The 14,234-nt window shown below is 44.9% G+C and overlaps 1 protein-coding gene across 7 annotated transcripts in view; it reads left to right on the forward strand.

Annotated features, from left to right (window-relative positions):
• PPP1R12B (protein phosphatase 1 regulatory subunit 12B) overlaps nt 1-14,234 on the forward strand; it is an 880,212-nt gene that overhangs the window by 402,250 nt on the left and 463,728 nt on the right. For all 7 annotated transcript variants that reach the window (XM_086923137.1, XM_086923132.1, XM_086923136.1 and 4 more), the window contains one exon: nt 3,217-3,307. In XM_086923137.1, coding sequence (XP_086779263.1) covers nt 3,217-3,307 — 91 coding nt within the window. The remainder of the gene's footprint in view (nt 1-3,216; nt 3,308-14,234) is intronic.

Genomic DNA, 14,234 nt, shown 5'->3' on the forward strand with positions numbered 1-14,234 from the left:
GCACAGCTTGCACATGCCTAGAGCCGGCCCTGCGGGCGGAAGACTGATGGAAAGCCAGAAACCGGTCCTCAGAAGCTTGTTTCCGGTCCAGGGAAGGCATGGCTTAGCAGTTCAGGCTGGACTGTTCCCATGAGGCACAGGGTCAGACTGATTTGCATATAGCCATGTCTGAACTGGGGTGGCAGAGTGGGCTAAAGAACGGTGCTAGATTAAACCCTGATCTTTTGACTGGGTGTGAGTTTTTGAATGGTTCAGATGCTCCGTCCATCACCACCCCCTTTTGTACCGATAATATAACTGTGGACCGGTCTCAGGATGCACGCCCCTACCCCGCGTGTTCCGCTTTGATGCATAGTGTGGCACTGAGTGTTCCGAAACTTGAGCAAAGCCCGTCTGAATGTCTCTAGCCAAGATTTGCAGTGCTGCTTGCTGTGTATCACATATAAGATGTGTTGCATCCCATTTTGTTATATGCGTAATGCGGTTATAATGGAAGTATATCAACATCGAAATGTACAAGTACGTTTAATTGCTAACACTTATGTGTTGCGTTATGTGGTCATATCGTGGGTACTGTGTTTTTGATGCTGAAACATTGAACTTTTTATGTCAATACTGGTTACCAATTGTTCTTACTTACTACAACCCTGGTAAATCCATGTAGAGATATTTTAAAGACCTTAAAAATAACTGTGGGACAAAAATCTTTATATGATTAAATGAATGCAGGCGAGAATTCATACATTACCTAAGAGAAAAAGTAATCACTGCCAAATGCCGAGTCATCATAGCAAGTTATCCGGGAACTAACTAGGTTGCTTTAGTGCCCTACAAATGCATAATATTTTTTTCGAAAACCTAATGATTCACGCAGGAGATAAACGTGCTGTAGAATGTGAGCGGTTAGAGAAACCCGCATCCGGAAATAGGAGCAGCCATTTAAGGAGAAGCTTTGCATGTTTATCTTTGGACTGACATGCCCCAGTCCGAGGCCCTTCACCTGAAAATGTTTTTTAGCGCTTAACGCCAAAGAACGCACCACTGATAGCCCACTTGCTCTAAAAGCAAACTCCCTCCTCTCTCCAAGGAATAATGAGGTGTATTGATTGCATCCACCTTATGCATAAAATATGCATATTTCTAATGGAGTGGCCCTGCCAAGCCTGTATCTGCAGACCATTTCTGCAGAGGCCCGATGTAGGCCGAGGCGTAGAAGGTGGCTACTATGCTGTCTCTCTGCCTCTAGCCTTGCAGGACAGCTGCGTCAGTGCCACATCCCAGGCCGGCTCTGATGCTGAGGCTGCAGCCTGCCACGGAGAGCTGCGCTTTTGCCGACTGCAGAGCTCCCTCGTGTTCCTGACCTTCAAGCTGATCATGCAGACTTGCATTAGAAGGTAATTTCCTCCTTGTGCTCCACGCATCCCCGAGCTGCTGCTATTTTAACCACCCCAGTGTGTTTTAATGACTTTATAATTTTGAAGGCTGCAGTAGTTTTGTGATGTAATGTGGCAAAGTAACCGATTTTCAGGCCCTGAGCACACACAGCAATGCAGTAAGTGCATAAGCGTTGCAGCACGTATCTCCAGTGCTGGGTTTCGACCAAAAGCTTTGTGGTTTAATATTTCCCTCCATGTGTGCCTGCTGCTGGACATAGCTTGGTTGGTGTTTAGACTGAGTCAGGGGGGGACGTAACCTCTTGCTCTTTCCTATGATGGTTTCCTAGAAGAGGTATAAAATCTTTACCTCAGCCAGCACTCACTGTTTTTGAAATAGAAACATGGGACTGCCTTCACTTTTTTCCTTCTCATTTGGTATGCTGCGTCCTCCACAGATGCCTCTGGTTAAGGTCATCATTAGAGTCCTTGTTTGTAAGCTTAGTCTCTATTGTGCAATCTAACTCCTTTTTAATTCAGATGTATATATTTCTTAAAACCCTGGTTTTCTTACTGCTAAGTTTGATGTTGAGACTACTTACATCGTTCACTTCGATATTCGGTTATACGGTTTTGTTATATGAAAAAAGGAATTTGTTAATATGTGTATTCGAAGCCCAATTGGCAACTTTTAACACTTATGTCTTAAAAACACCGTATGGATTTAGACCAAACCAACAAATGTTTTTGTAATAAAGCTCTACTTTCATCCTAAGTTTGGTGTAAAGCCATTCAGCAGTTTTGGCTATTGGCACTAGTACAATTTCCTTTGGTAGGTAAAATGGGAAAGAAAATATTTTTTTCACACAACTCAGTCAGCCCCCACCCATACCTCCTTTACTTATTTTCCCCCTCAGATCTGTATTGTATGGTATTGCAGCATTTATATAGCACCTCCTATTTGGGAGCTAAAGCTCTTGTTTACATGAGTAGCACGCTACACCATGTTGGATGTTTGGATGTTTGGTTGGAAGGATGTTGTCTTTGTTTTGATCCCATGTAAGAAGTGTTTCCATGTTGTGCCTGATGACACCCGAGGTGCAGTTATCTTGTTAAGGGACACAGACCGTAGTAGTGTGCTTGTTGATGAAGTCTGAGAGACAGACGTACAGTTTTGTAATTTTCAGTATGCTGGTAGCTTTGAATAGCTCTGCAGGTAACTTTATGGTAATTCATATCATATAGAGCCAGGTTTAAATGTTGACAGAGGGATAACACTTTTGCGACGGAGTTCCCTCCCTACCAACATTATGGCTCACCTGTCTGATTTAGAGTCGGGCGCATGATGGGTTTGAGAATGGCAGAAACTACGCCGTCTCGGCCGTGGTCAAACTCCTCTGACGGACCAATGTAGTAAGGGCCGTTGGATGTTTGGCTGTATGTCCACCCATCTAATTTAGATGGGCAGTCATACAGCCTATTTTCAGTGGCAGTCATCGGCCTGGTAATTGGCATTCCAGGCCTTAGCTGGCTTACACGTACGCCAAATAGTGCTGATCTCTTCATGGGGTAAAACTTTATTGACAAATTAAAACAATGCCTTTTCAGTTCAAAGTGTCAACTATAACGAAGCAGAGGCAAATACTTTGTGGTTGGAGACTTGTTCATGCCATTTAAAGTTAATTCAAGAGTTGTGATTTGCCACTCTTGTACCAGTGACTAAGTGTAATGAACACTGCTAACTATCCAAACTTTTCTGAAGAGCAGTTGTAGCTTATTGTATGGCATTTGTTACTGCATTTGAAGTTCATTTTTAATTAACTTTGTTCCCCCTTCATTCAAGGTCGTACTTGACACCTGTACGAGACGAGGAGGCAGAGTCGCTCCGCAAAGCTCGATCCAGGCAAGCCCGACAGACACGCAGGTCTACTCAGGTCAGCCATAGCAGCCTTGATGTAATGTAATGTAATGTAATGATGTCTTGTAAAGCGCCTGAATCACCCCACATGGGATATCTCCACACTGTAGACCGCTGGGGAACCCGTCCTGGCTTTCCCTATAAGATGGTCGCTACTGGGTATTTCCAAGATGAAACCAGGCATCCCCGGAGTATGTGGGGGGCCATTGTGGAGATGAGGCAAGCTGATGCCCAGAGTTGCCGAGTGTGATCCCTGGTTAGAGTAGGCACCGAGGCGAGAATTATCGAGTTCGCTGACCCTGGTCCACGACCCTGCCGCGTCGGGAATTGAACCCTGGTCCCGGGCCGTCCTCTGCTTCAGGGTCTGCCGCCTCTAACCCGTGAGCCACACCACTCCACTCATACCGGTTTACTCATAAATGCTAAAAATCAATAGGTGTAAATGCAAGCAGCATGAACAGTACAAAAGTACAAATTCAACAACCTAAAAAGTACAAAAGTAAAAACGTTTTACCTATGTGTTCTTATCATTAGCCAGCCTGATGTCTCCTGTCGTTGACTGTGCATGATAACCTCAATGCATACCAAAAATTTGAAGAAACAGAGCGTGTCTTATGATTGTTCTCCATGATGTCAGTCCTGACAGACAGGCCGATAGCTGGGAAATTGACTGTATGAAGAGTTAAGCAAGCATTGTCAAAACCAATAGATAACGTTTTAATGTAGCAACGCATACAAATGCATGCATGCAGAAATTATTTTGCATGCTCTAGTATTAAAAGTCAGACCTTTTTCCTTTTCAAATAGTTCTTTCTTAAAGTCAGTACCAGGACAGGTCTAGTGTACACAGTGATCACTCGAAGTACATTGTTATATTACCAACTGCATTCAAGTGGCTTCTGTCGGGTATTATGCTCACTTGACATATTATATGCGAGGCAGAGTCGGAAATACTGACACTGAATTTAACTTCATCCTGCCAAGGAATCATTTTGCTTATAGGCAGTATATTCAACCTCAGCTATAGTAAATAAGCACATCACAGTCGCCTAACTTACAAACTTACACGCTTGAGTCAAAAAAATAAGAAAGGAACGCATGGCATGTTGAAATAAGGACAACTATTTTTTGTATAGAATGCATTTATGAGCTAAAGAGTTCAAGATGACAGAGTGATGATTGGTAATACTTTTGAGAACTAAAATAGCTGCTTATGCACAGATAGAAGCACTCCATAGAAGATTGTCAATCCAGTTTAACCCATTTCATATGATCATTTTAATTATTTAACCATTTTGAGTCCGGTTGCAAGAACAAATTCTAAAGGCACCTCAATGCAAGGAACAGAGTCCCTGGCACTGTAAACCACTCAAGAATTTTTGAAATATGAGCAAAACAATGTTTCTGTAGTAGGGGATCTCTGTGTATAGTCATAATCTAGTGAATAGTCCCGCCCATGTGCGTGGACCCCGGAGCAATCAAAAATAATCTCTTAAGCGGTCTTCCGTGCAATCCTGCATAGAGATTTAAGAGAAAATTAAAGACAATAATGCAGCCTATACCTGCAAGGCCACACTGTCCAGTACTTCAACTAGAAATGCAAAGGGTATTCCACCAATATCACATTTAACACAGTCTGCTAAGTTTCACCCTTAGAGAAACTTCCCATTCACAAAATCCTTGGAATGATAGAGAGGAGGGGATGGACAGATAAGCCCCCATAGGCTGCCATTATATGTCTGGAAAAAGATACCGTGCCTTTAAGGAACTCTCCAGAGACCCTCGGTATCCCATGATGCACAGCAAACTCCTTTTAATTTCAGTTCTTTTTTCCAGCTCCTGCTAGCAGGACCCTGGAGCATTGAGCTCTCCCTTTTTGTGTGTTTTCTCAGTTTTTTGGCACTTTTCAAGTGTTTAGAGTGTTTCCCTCGACGTCTTACAGCTTCTTCTTCCTTTTGCTGGAGTTTTTTGGCCAGTTTTGCCCACTCTTTTGTCGAATATGCCTGCCTTGTTCGACAAGTGTCCTGAGTGTGCCAGGAAGAAGGCAAAATCAGACCCTCACAGGGTGTGTATCCTCTGTCTCCCTTCTTCTCATGTCCCTGAAGACTGTGAGATCTGTCAGTCCTTCTCCAAGAGGACCCTGAGGGACAGAGCGAAGATTAGGCTCCAAGGCATGGAGCTAAGAAGACATCAGGAACAAGGTGGGTCTGGCCATGGAGGGACTTCTTCCTCTGCCAGTGCTTCAGCCTCTGGGGGGCCCCCCAGTCAAGACAAGGCCAGAAAACGGCACAGCTCTCCGTCAACGTCGATAGCCTCGGCGTCGAGAGGGATGACCACCATCTGCTCCCCGTCTCCCCAGGGCTCTGGGTCGAAGCAACGTCGCCGTTCGATGGCGAGGGGGCTGACGTCGAGACCTCGGACGAGGTCGACTTCGAGACACCATCGACGTCGAGATGGGTCCAGGAGGCACAGGCGCTCACCGTCGAGACGGCACTGCCGTCAAGGTCGACTCGACGTTCGACGTCGAGGAGAAGAGTCGACGTCAAGAGATGTTGTTATATTAAAGCCACTTGTAGCGCGCACGGCTACTCAAGAGTGTCCCGGCGCGATGCCTGAGAGGGTACAAGAGGAAATTAACAAACAAAGAGGTGAGTCTTAAGTTTCTTTTTGAAAATGGCAGGGTTCTGAATGGACCTCAGGGAGAGGGCATTCCAGGCAGCACTGGCCTTCACCGTGAGGGAACTGCCACCCATCCTCTGAAGCCTAAAGCGAGGCACCCGGGGAAGGCATTGGGTAGCCTATGGCAGGGCACGAGCCGGGAATTAAAGGAGAACCGCTGCTGAAGATAAAGGGGCCCAAGACCATGGAGAGCACAGTGGGCCAGCACTAGAGATTTAGACCTGACCCTATCAACAACAGGAAGCCAGTGAAGTGAGCGTAATTGAGCGGACACGCTATTCCTTGCCGAGATGCCCAATAGCAAACTCGCGGCCGTATTCTGGATTACCTGAAGTTTTTTAAGCAGATAACCAGAGGAACCAGCAAAGAGTGCGTTGGCGTAATCCAGGCGGAAAAGGATCAGTGCGCAGGTGACAGTTTCTCTGACCGCTTGAGGAAGAAGCGGGAAAAAGGACCGCAGAGACTTAAGGAGACCGAAGCAGCAGCCAGCCAGTTTTTTAATATGAACGGAGAAAGAGAGACTCTCATCAAACCATACACCCAGATTTTTAGCAGGCTGTCCCGACACCGGGGGGGGAGCTGGGAGTCAGGGGGCCACAGTGACGTAAATAATTAATTTACTCTCTTAATTTCTATGCAGGTAAGTACTTAATCAATAATAACTCAGATCGGATGAAAAAAGACAGAGTCCGTGGTGTTAGAGTTTCTAAGGGTTTTATTCCTCATAAAGGAATGGTCAAGACCAAGATATCGGATTCTGAACACCACAGGGGTGTCAGAAGGGATAGATGAGCGCGCTCCAGTTTATTAACAATACATAGCTTATATACTTAATTCACATCATAAGTAATAGTGCAGGAGGCGTAACAGTTGAGAGAAGACAAGATAACAGTATACACGTGGTACTAGTACGTAGTCAAGAAGCGTGAACTGGAGGTGTGTGCTAGAAACGTCACAGATAGGTGACGCAAGTGGGTGGCACCAAGGGGTGGTGCTAACAGAATTGTTGCAATGTCAGCAGAAATCGGAAGCTTGGATGCGCACGCAGCTGCATGACGTGTGATTGACGGGGTGCAGGGGACTTGACATTTACACTGACGGAAAGAGACAGAAGTCTGGCATGTCAGATCAACTTGTACTTCTTTCATATCTGATATCTGATGTTTAGGAACCATATTATCTGGACGGAAAGGTCTCTAGGGCAGAAACTATTCTATGCTAACTGTGGATGCGTGTATAAGCGCCTAAGTGTCTACATGAGAAACGTGGGGGCACGGGGCCTTCCATGGAAGCATGGTAACAGAGACTATGAATTACTTGTACTGGGACAGGTCGGCCCTTTGGCTCTGCAGCTGGGGAGGATGTTTACTGAAGCTAGTAGGCAGGAATGCATTTTCGTGGAGCGGAACAGATAACTCGAAGGTTATAGTCAGTCTTGGCAGAAAGCAGGCTGAGCTGAGCGCGAGGGGCCGCGCTGAAAGTAAGTCAGAGTTCACGGGTACAGAGGTAGCCTGGGCAGAGGCTGCCATAGTCAGAAGCCAGCAAAGAGGCTCGATGGCAGAAATTCAGGGCCTACTCTGTCAGAGCAGGAAAAACATGTAAAGTACACTACAAAAAGACGTTGGCATAGCATACTTAGGAACGGACTATATAATCCATTCAGGGTGGATCTGGAAGAGGACAAGTTAACGTTGGACGCAAATGTATTTGCGTCTTCATAGCTGGCACAGGAGGGAAGTTACATGCACTTTAAGCTGGTACATGGAGTCGGTGGGGTACGCGCTAGGGAACATAACATGACCAAAAATTTATATTTCCTCATTCCCTCCTTGTTCCCTACGGACCCTTCATGATATATCGATCCTCATAAATCGATCAGTTTGTTCTTGTAACATCATTTGTTCTTCTTTCTTTCGTTTACGTTTTGAGAAAAAACTGGAATGTTCAATACAAGAAGTGGCACACAGTCCACAAATCGCTGGCCCACACTGCAGGCACAGGCAGCAACTGAATACTAGGACTAGGCCAATGCCTAGGAAGGATAGGATCTTCCATCCCCACGTTGTTAACGTTGTCCAGAACCAACCGGACCAAGTCCAGGTGCCTGGATCCTGATGTATCTGATTTGCAATTTTATGGAGACGTGTAATAGCTTGATATACAGATGGTGCGTTTTGTGGTATGAAAACACAGCAACTTGACCCGATGACCTTACAGGCTCCGCCTCTATCTGCCAAGATGACGTCAATAACAAGACGGTTCTGAAGGACAACAACCCGTATGGCGGACTGCTCTTCTGTTAGGTTACCTAAGGCGGAGGCAGTTTCATTTACTACTGCTTCAAGTGTTCTAGTTAATCTATGTATTAATTTACTATTCTGAACAGGTCCTAAAAAGAAAAAGAATCCTTTATTAAAATCGGTGTACTGTTCCCATGCCGTTTCTGTGTAGTCGACAAGTGGGATATCTCTTCTGGGTCTATTCTTTACTAGATTAGTATTTCTATGGTAATCAGGGGGAGCTAGGAAAACAGGTGGCAGAAGGAATGCAATGTAACAGGTACCATCCCAATCTGGAGGTAGACGTATGTATGCGGTATGACCACAAACAAAGTAAGAATGACTAATAGCTTTAAAGGACGATTTACCTTGATCACTGAATTCGACCACAGTAGGGCATTTACTATGACCTAAGTGTACTGAACCTTTCTTCTTGATACATAATTCACCAGTAACTGGCAATACTGACATAGTGGGTATAATTGGCGTGTCTTCGGATTCAACAGTAAGAATCATAAGGCTAATTGTGTAATTACCTAATCCATACACTTCATTTTCTAGATCTGTTCCTATTCTAGTGGGGAGTCCCTCCTTATCAGGGTAACAGACGTCAAGCAGGACTAAGTTCAGGTTTCCCCAAACCCAGCCCCCATCGAAAACAGCAATATCAGGATCTAAGGAATTAATTATTTTAAACCATGCTCCGCAGGAGCCATTGTGAGTGAATGGGTACGGAAAGAGGGGCAGAGCTCCCTTGTAGTTCTGGTAGGGAGGGAGTCGGCCACATATCCAGCAATTTGTAGCATTGTTAGTTCGATGAGAATGGTGTAGCATACTAATGAATGTGTTGTTGCGCAGCGCAAGTCTGTAGGAAAGCTCGTGTGGAGGTAACTCACTAAAAGTGTGTTCAGCAGATACATTATAAACAGATTGTTCACGCTTGAAAATAGGGTAGTAGATAGGTAAAACGATGCTCGCAACAATAATTAAGATACTCAGAATAAACATGATTAATAGTGTCACTATACAGTGACTACGAAGTGATTTACAGTATGTACGTTTCTTGGCTTCTCTCTCTCTCTCTCTATCTCGATCTAGGGGATACATGTCAGAAACTATTTAACCGATTCACCTAGGGGAGGACTTAAACAATTAAACTGTCTGACTTGCTAGATCGGAGTTTCATGCGATAATCTTCTTGGGGAGTCTTTTCTCGTTCAGATTCTGTAAAGTCTTTAGGCTCAACACAGTCTTTGGTGGGGGTGGACGAGTCTCGATCAGGTTTCAGTCCCAAAAAATTTTTTCACATGACTCGTGTGAACCCACCCCTTTCTTCCTTCGATCTTCACGGCCGTCCTCGTGGTGAGAAGAACGGTCTTCGGGGACTTCCAGCGGGGCTCCAACGGACTCTTTCTATCAAAATTACGCACTAGGACGAGGTCGCCAGGACGGACATCATGTGGCTTTACATCAGTGTTGTCAGGGAAGGCTGCGGCAACCTGTGAACGACATGATTGGAGTGCAGACATCAAGGAGGCAAGGTAATCTGTCAACATATTACAATCAACATCAGTAATCTTTTTCGGAATGGGCGTCCCCCACATATTCAGTGGTCTGCCAAAGACCACCTCGTATGGAGATAGTCCTGATCTCGAATGGGCAACCATTCTCATGTAGAATAGTGCCACTGGCAGGGCGACTATCCAGTCGACCCCTTTCTCCTGACATATTTTGGCAAGGCGGATCTTTAGTGTCTGGTTATGCCTCTCTACAAGGCCTGCAGCTTCGGGATGTCGGACACAATGGAACTTCCACTGGTATCCCAGTAATAAAGAAACTTCTTTCATTAATGCAGATGAGAATGGCTGACCGTTATCTGAGTACACGACACGAGGCAAGCCGTATCGTGGGAAGAATTCACGAACCAGCTGCTTGGCAGTGGTCGGAGCAGTGTAATCTGGGACTGGGTATGCTTCGGTCCAGCGGGACAGAGCACAGACGACTACGAGAACATATTTAAATCCTCGACAACGGTCCATCTGGATATAATCCATCTGGAGGACTTCAAAAGGGTGATCGGGAGGATGAAATCCACCTTGCTCTACAGGGACACTTTTACCTGGATTGAACTGACAACAGATCATGCAAGTACGTACTTTCTGTTTCGCTGCTGCTCGTAAGTGTTTATTGTTCCAGAGATTTTGTAAACTGTCTAACATCGCTTTCTCTCCTAGGTGTGCTGGGCTATGTGCTGTATTTATCATAACTTGAACCATAGAGTCAGGGAGAAACCATGTAGATTTTCCCTTCGTCATCCAACCTTGATCTGTCTGGATCCCTCCTAGTTCAATCCATTTCTTTATTTCTTCTGGAGTAGCGTGTGTCTGAATATCAATAACATCTAGTGCGGGATCCCTGACTGTCATGCAATTTGTCGGTCCTATTGTCTTTGTTGTATCAGTTGTCTGAGTGTGAGTCAGTGCTGTATGTTTTGCTGTCTGGTCTGCCAGGTCGTTACCCTGGGAAACAGAATCTGTGACTTTAGTATGTGCTTTACACTTCATGACTGATATGCCTGAGGGCAGATGTATTGCTTCTAACAGTGCTTGAATGAGGGGACCATGTTGAATCTTGGCACCATGAGAGGTCAAGAAACCTCGTTCTTGCCATAGCATGCCGAAGTCGTGTACAACTCCGAACGCATAACGGGAATCAGTGTATATGTTGACATTTCTGTTCTTGGCTAGAATACAGGCTCGGGTCAGAGCGATGAGCTCTGCCGCTTGAGCAGACAGTGTGTCAATACGATGTGTTTCTTTAACTTCAGTTTCAGTGGTCACGGCATACGCGGCCACTAATTCTCCTGTACTTGTTCTCATACATGAACCATCGACATAAAGTGTCAGGTCTGGATTTGTCAGTGGAACATCTGTTAAGTCTCGTCGGGGCTTTGTTACTGCATTAATGATTTCTATACAATCATGCGGGGCTGGATCTGTCATAACTGTAGGTAACAGTGTTGCTGGGTTCAGGATACTGCAGCGTCTGATTTCTATGTGTGGCTGGAATAGTGTCAATTCGTAACCTGTCAGTCGTGCTATAGTCAAGTGTTGAGTTTGAGTTCTGTTTAAAAGAACCTCTACAGAGTGTGGAACTTGTACTGTTAACTGATGGCCTAAAACAATTGAGTCGCTCTGTCTTATTGCTAACGCTGTTGCTGCTACTGACTTTAAGCACGCAGGGAGTGCCTGGGCTACTGAATCCAATGTACTTGAAAAATAAGCACAAGGCTTATGTGAACCTGCTTGATCTTGAGCGAGGACAGACAATGCTGTACCGTCACGTTCTGTAACAAAAAGTGTAAACGGTTTGCTGTAACATGGTGTCGCTAAAACTGGTGCTTGGCATAATGCTTTCTTTAATTCCTCAAAGGCTTGTGTGCGTTCCTGAGTCCAAGGGAGGACAGTCGAAGTCGCTGCCTCCTGCGTCGTTAACTGGATGAGTGGTTTAGCTAGAAATGCATATTGAGGAATCCATTGTCTGCAGTACGAGGTGAGGCCTATAAAGGCCCGCACTTCCTTTTGTGTCTGGGGTCGTGGCATATTTACAATTAACTGAATGCGATCGGGAGTGAGCTGTCTCCCCACTTTGGACAGCAAGTGACCCAAGTATACAACTTGCTGAACACAGAATTGTAGCTTCGAAGGAGACACCTTGTGTCCCTTGTCTGCCAGGAAATGTAAAACTGTCAGTGATGCTTGTTCACATTCGGACTCACTTCGTGCGGTGATCAGTAGATCATCGACGTATTGCAGTAAAGCGGTGTTAACTGACATTTGAATACAATCTAGTTGTCTTTTCAGTGCTTGACTATAGATGCTGGGGCTTTCTGTGAATCCTTGAGGTGCGCGGGAAAATTTGAAACTTCGTCCATTTAAACTGAATCCGAAGAGATATTGGCTCTCCGGATCAATAGGTACACTGAAGAAAGCGTTCTTGAGATCGATTACAGTAAAGAACGTTGCTTCTGAATCAATGGCAGTTAATAGGGAAGAGATATCGGGGACCACAGGGTACTGTGGTACAATGCATTTGTTTAATTCTCGAAGATCAATCACCAGCCGATATACTGGCGGTGCATTGGGGTCTGTACGTTTAAGAATCGGAATGATGGGTGAATTACAGATATTAGAGTCGGTCTCTACGACCACTCCCTGGGCAATAAGCTCTTCAATGATTTTCAGTAAAGCCACTACAGCATCGGGTGGTAACTTGTATTGTCTGATTCTGGGTAGAACAACTCCTGTCTTGAGTGTAACACGGTATGGAGTGATATGCATACAACCTACGTCAGCTGGGCCTTTTGCCCATAGGTGATCTGGTACATTTTTCAATCTGACATCAAAATCTCGTAAAACATAATGACCCTTGAAATCCCGTAGAAAAAGTCTAACTCCCTCCGGGGAACAGCATATTATAGCTCCTAGAGCCTTCAGAGTTTTAATTCCTAACAGATTTTCTGGGCATGAGTTCGTAAGTAATAAATCTGTAACTCGTGATAATGGGCCCACAGCCAAGGGTACTGGTTCCGATACTTCATTTACAATAGGCTGTCCTGAAAAACCAAGGGAAACATTCTGCGAGCCTGAGAGGGGTGCCCCTGGGACTTCATTATGACTGATTGTGGTGCGGCTTGCCCCTGTGTCAATTAAAAACTTTGTCTTTTCCCAATACGTGACTGTGTACATAAGGACCTTCTTGATCTACAGGAATTTCAATAAGAGGCAAACCACCTTCCCTCTCTAGGCTGTTTCATGTATATCGGGGGTAATCTGGATATGCAGATTGGGCATACTGGTACATCTGTTGCGAAACTTGCTGAGTCGCGGCAATGGGCTGTGGCTGTGGTACTGCTACTGTCTGTGCTGTATGAGATGGAGCATGCATAGGCTGTGTATTCTGCATTGGCTGTACATTTTGTGAGGTCTGTTGCTGAACCTGATCTTGTCTAGGCGGATGCGGTCTTTCTTTAGTTTTACCTGTTGAGATGTTATGTTTCAGGACTGGGCATTCATGTACATAATGACCTGGCTGTTTACAGTAATTACATGTCCCCGTAACGGGAGCTGTATTATGACTTGTCTGGGTCCCACCTTTTCTCTGACCGTCGGCTGGGACCGTCTGAGCTACTAACATTTTCATTTTCGTATCTTTCATACGTTTCTGTTCTTGATCTTGTTCTTCTCTAATTCTGTTCTGATGATATTGTAACATTTGTAACATCTGGGATGGCGTATTTGCCTGCCAAGTACTTTCAACCTTGTACACTCTATTTTTAACTAATGGTAGGGAATTCTCGACTAGTTTTGATACAAAGAGGTGTGGATATGATTCGCTACTTGGTTGTAGGCCACTATTTATAATGAAACATTTCTCGAATCTTGAATAGAAGTCGCTAGTATCTTCATCATGTTTCTGTTTACAGGACGAGATTGCGTCCCAATCTTCCTTTCTAGTTGTCAATAATCTTGGCAGAACCTGTACTATTAATCCGGGTAATGCTTTAGTCTTGTCCCCAAGGCCTACCCCTGGGACCCGTTTGCTTTCTTCGTCTTCTATTTCTGCCCATGCAATCTTTGTGTCCCCCACCTCCCATTCTTTTTCCTTTAATTTCTCGTAAATGCCCGTGGGCAACAGTACTTTTAACATTTTCATGATATCATCATACGTGTAATCCCCCATTAACAACATGTCTTTAAGCTCTCTGTGAAAACCTGCAGGGTCTTTATCATGGCACGGAACTAGTTTCTTCATTTCTAACAGCTCTAACTTAGTCAGTGGCGTGTGCACATATACACGTTTCAAGGCATGATCCTCACCCATAACTGGGTGTACTTCTCGTAAGGGGTTCTGACTTTCAATGCCACTCAGGCATTGCATGTGATACGTTTTCCTTTCTGGGGGCGGAGCGGGAACATATTCGGA

This window comes from Lissotriton vulgaris, chromosome 5, assembly GCF_964263255.1.
Source record: "Lissotriton vulgaris chromosome 5, aLisVul1.2, whole genome shotgun sequence".
In the NCBI taxonomy this organism is placed as follows: Eukaryota; Metazoa; Chordata; class Amphibia; order Caudata; family Salamandridae; genus Lissotriton; species Lissotriton vulgaris.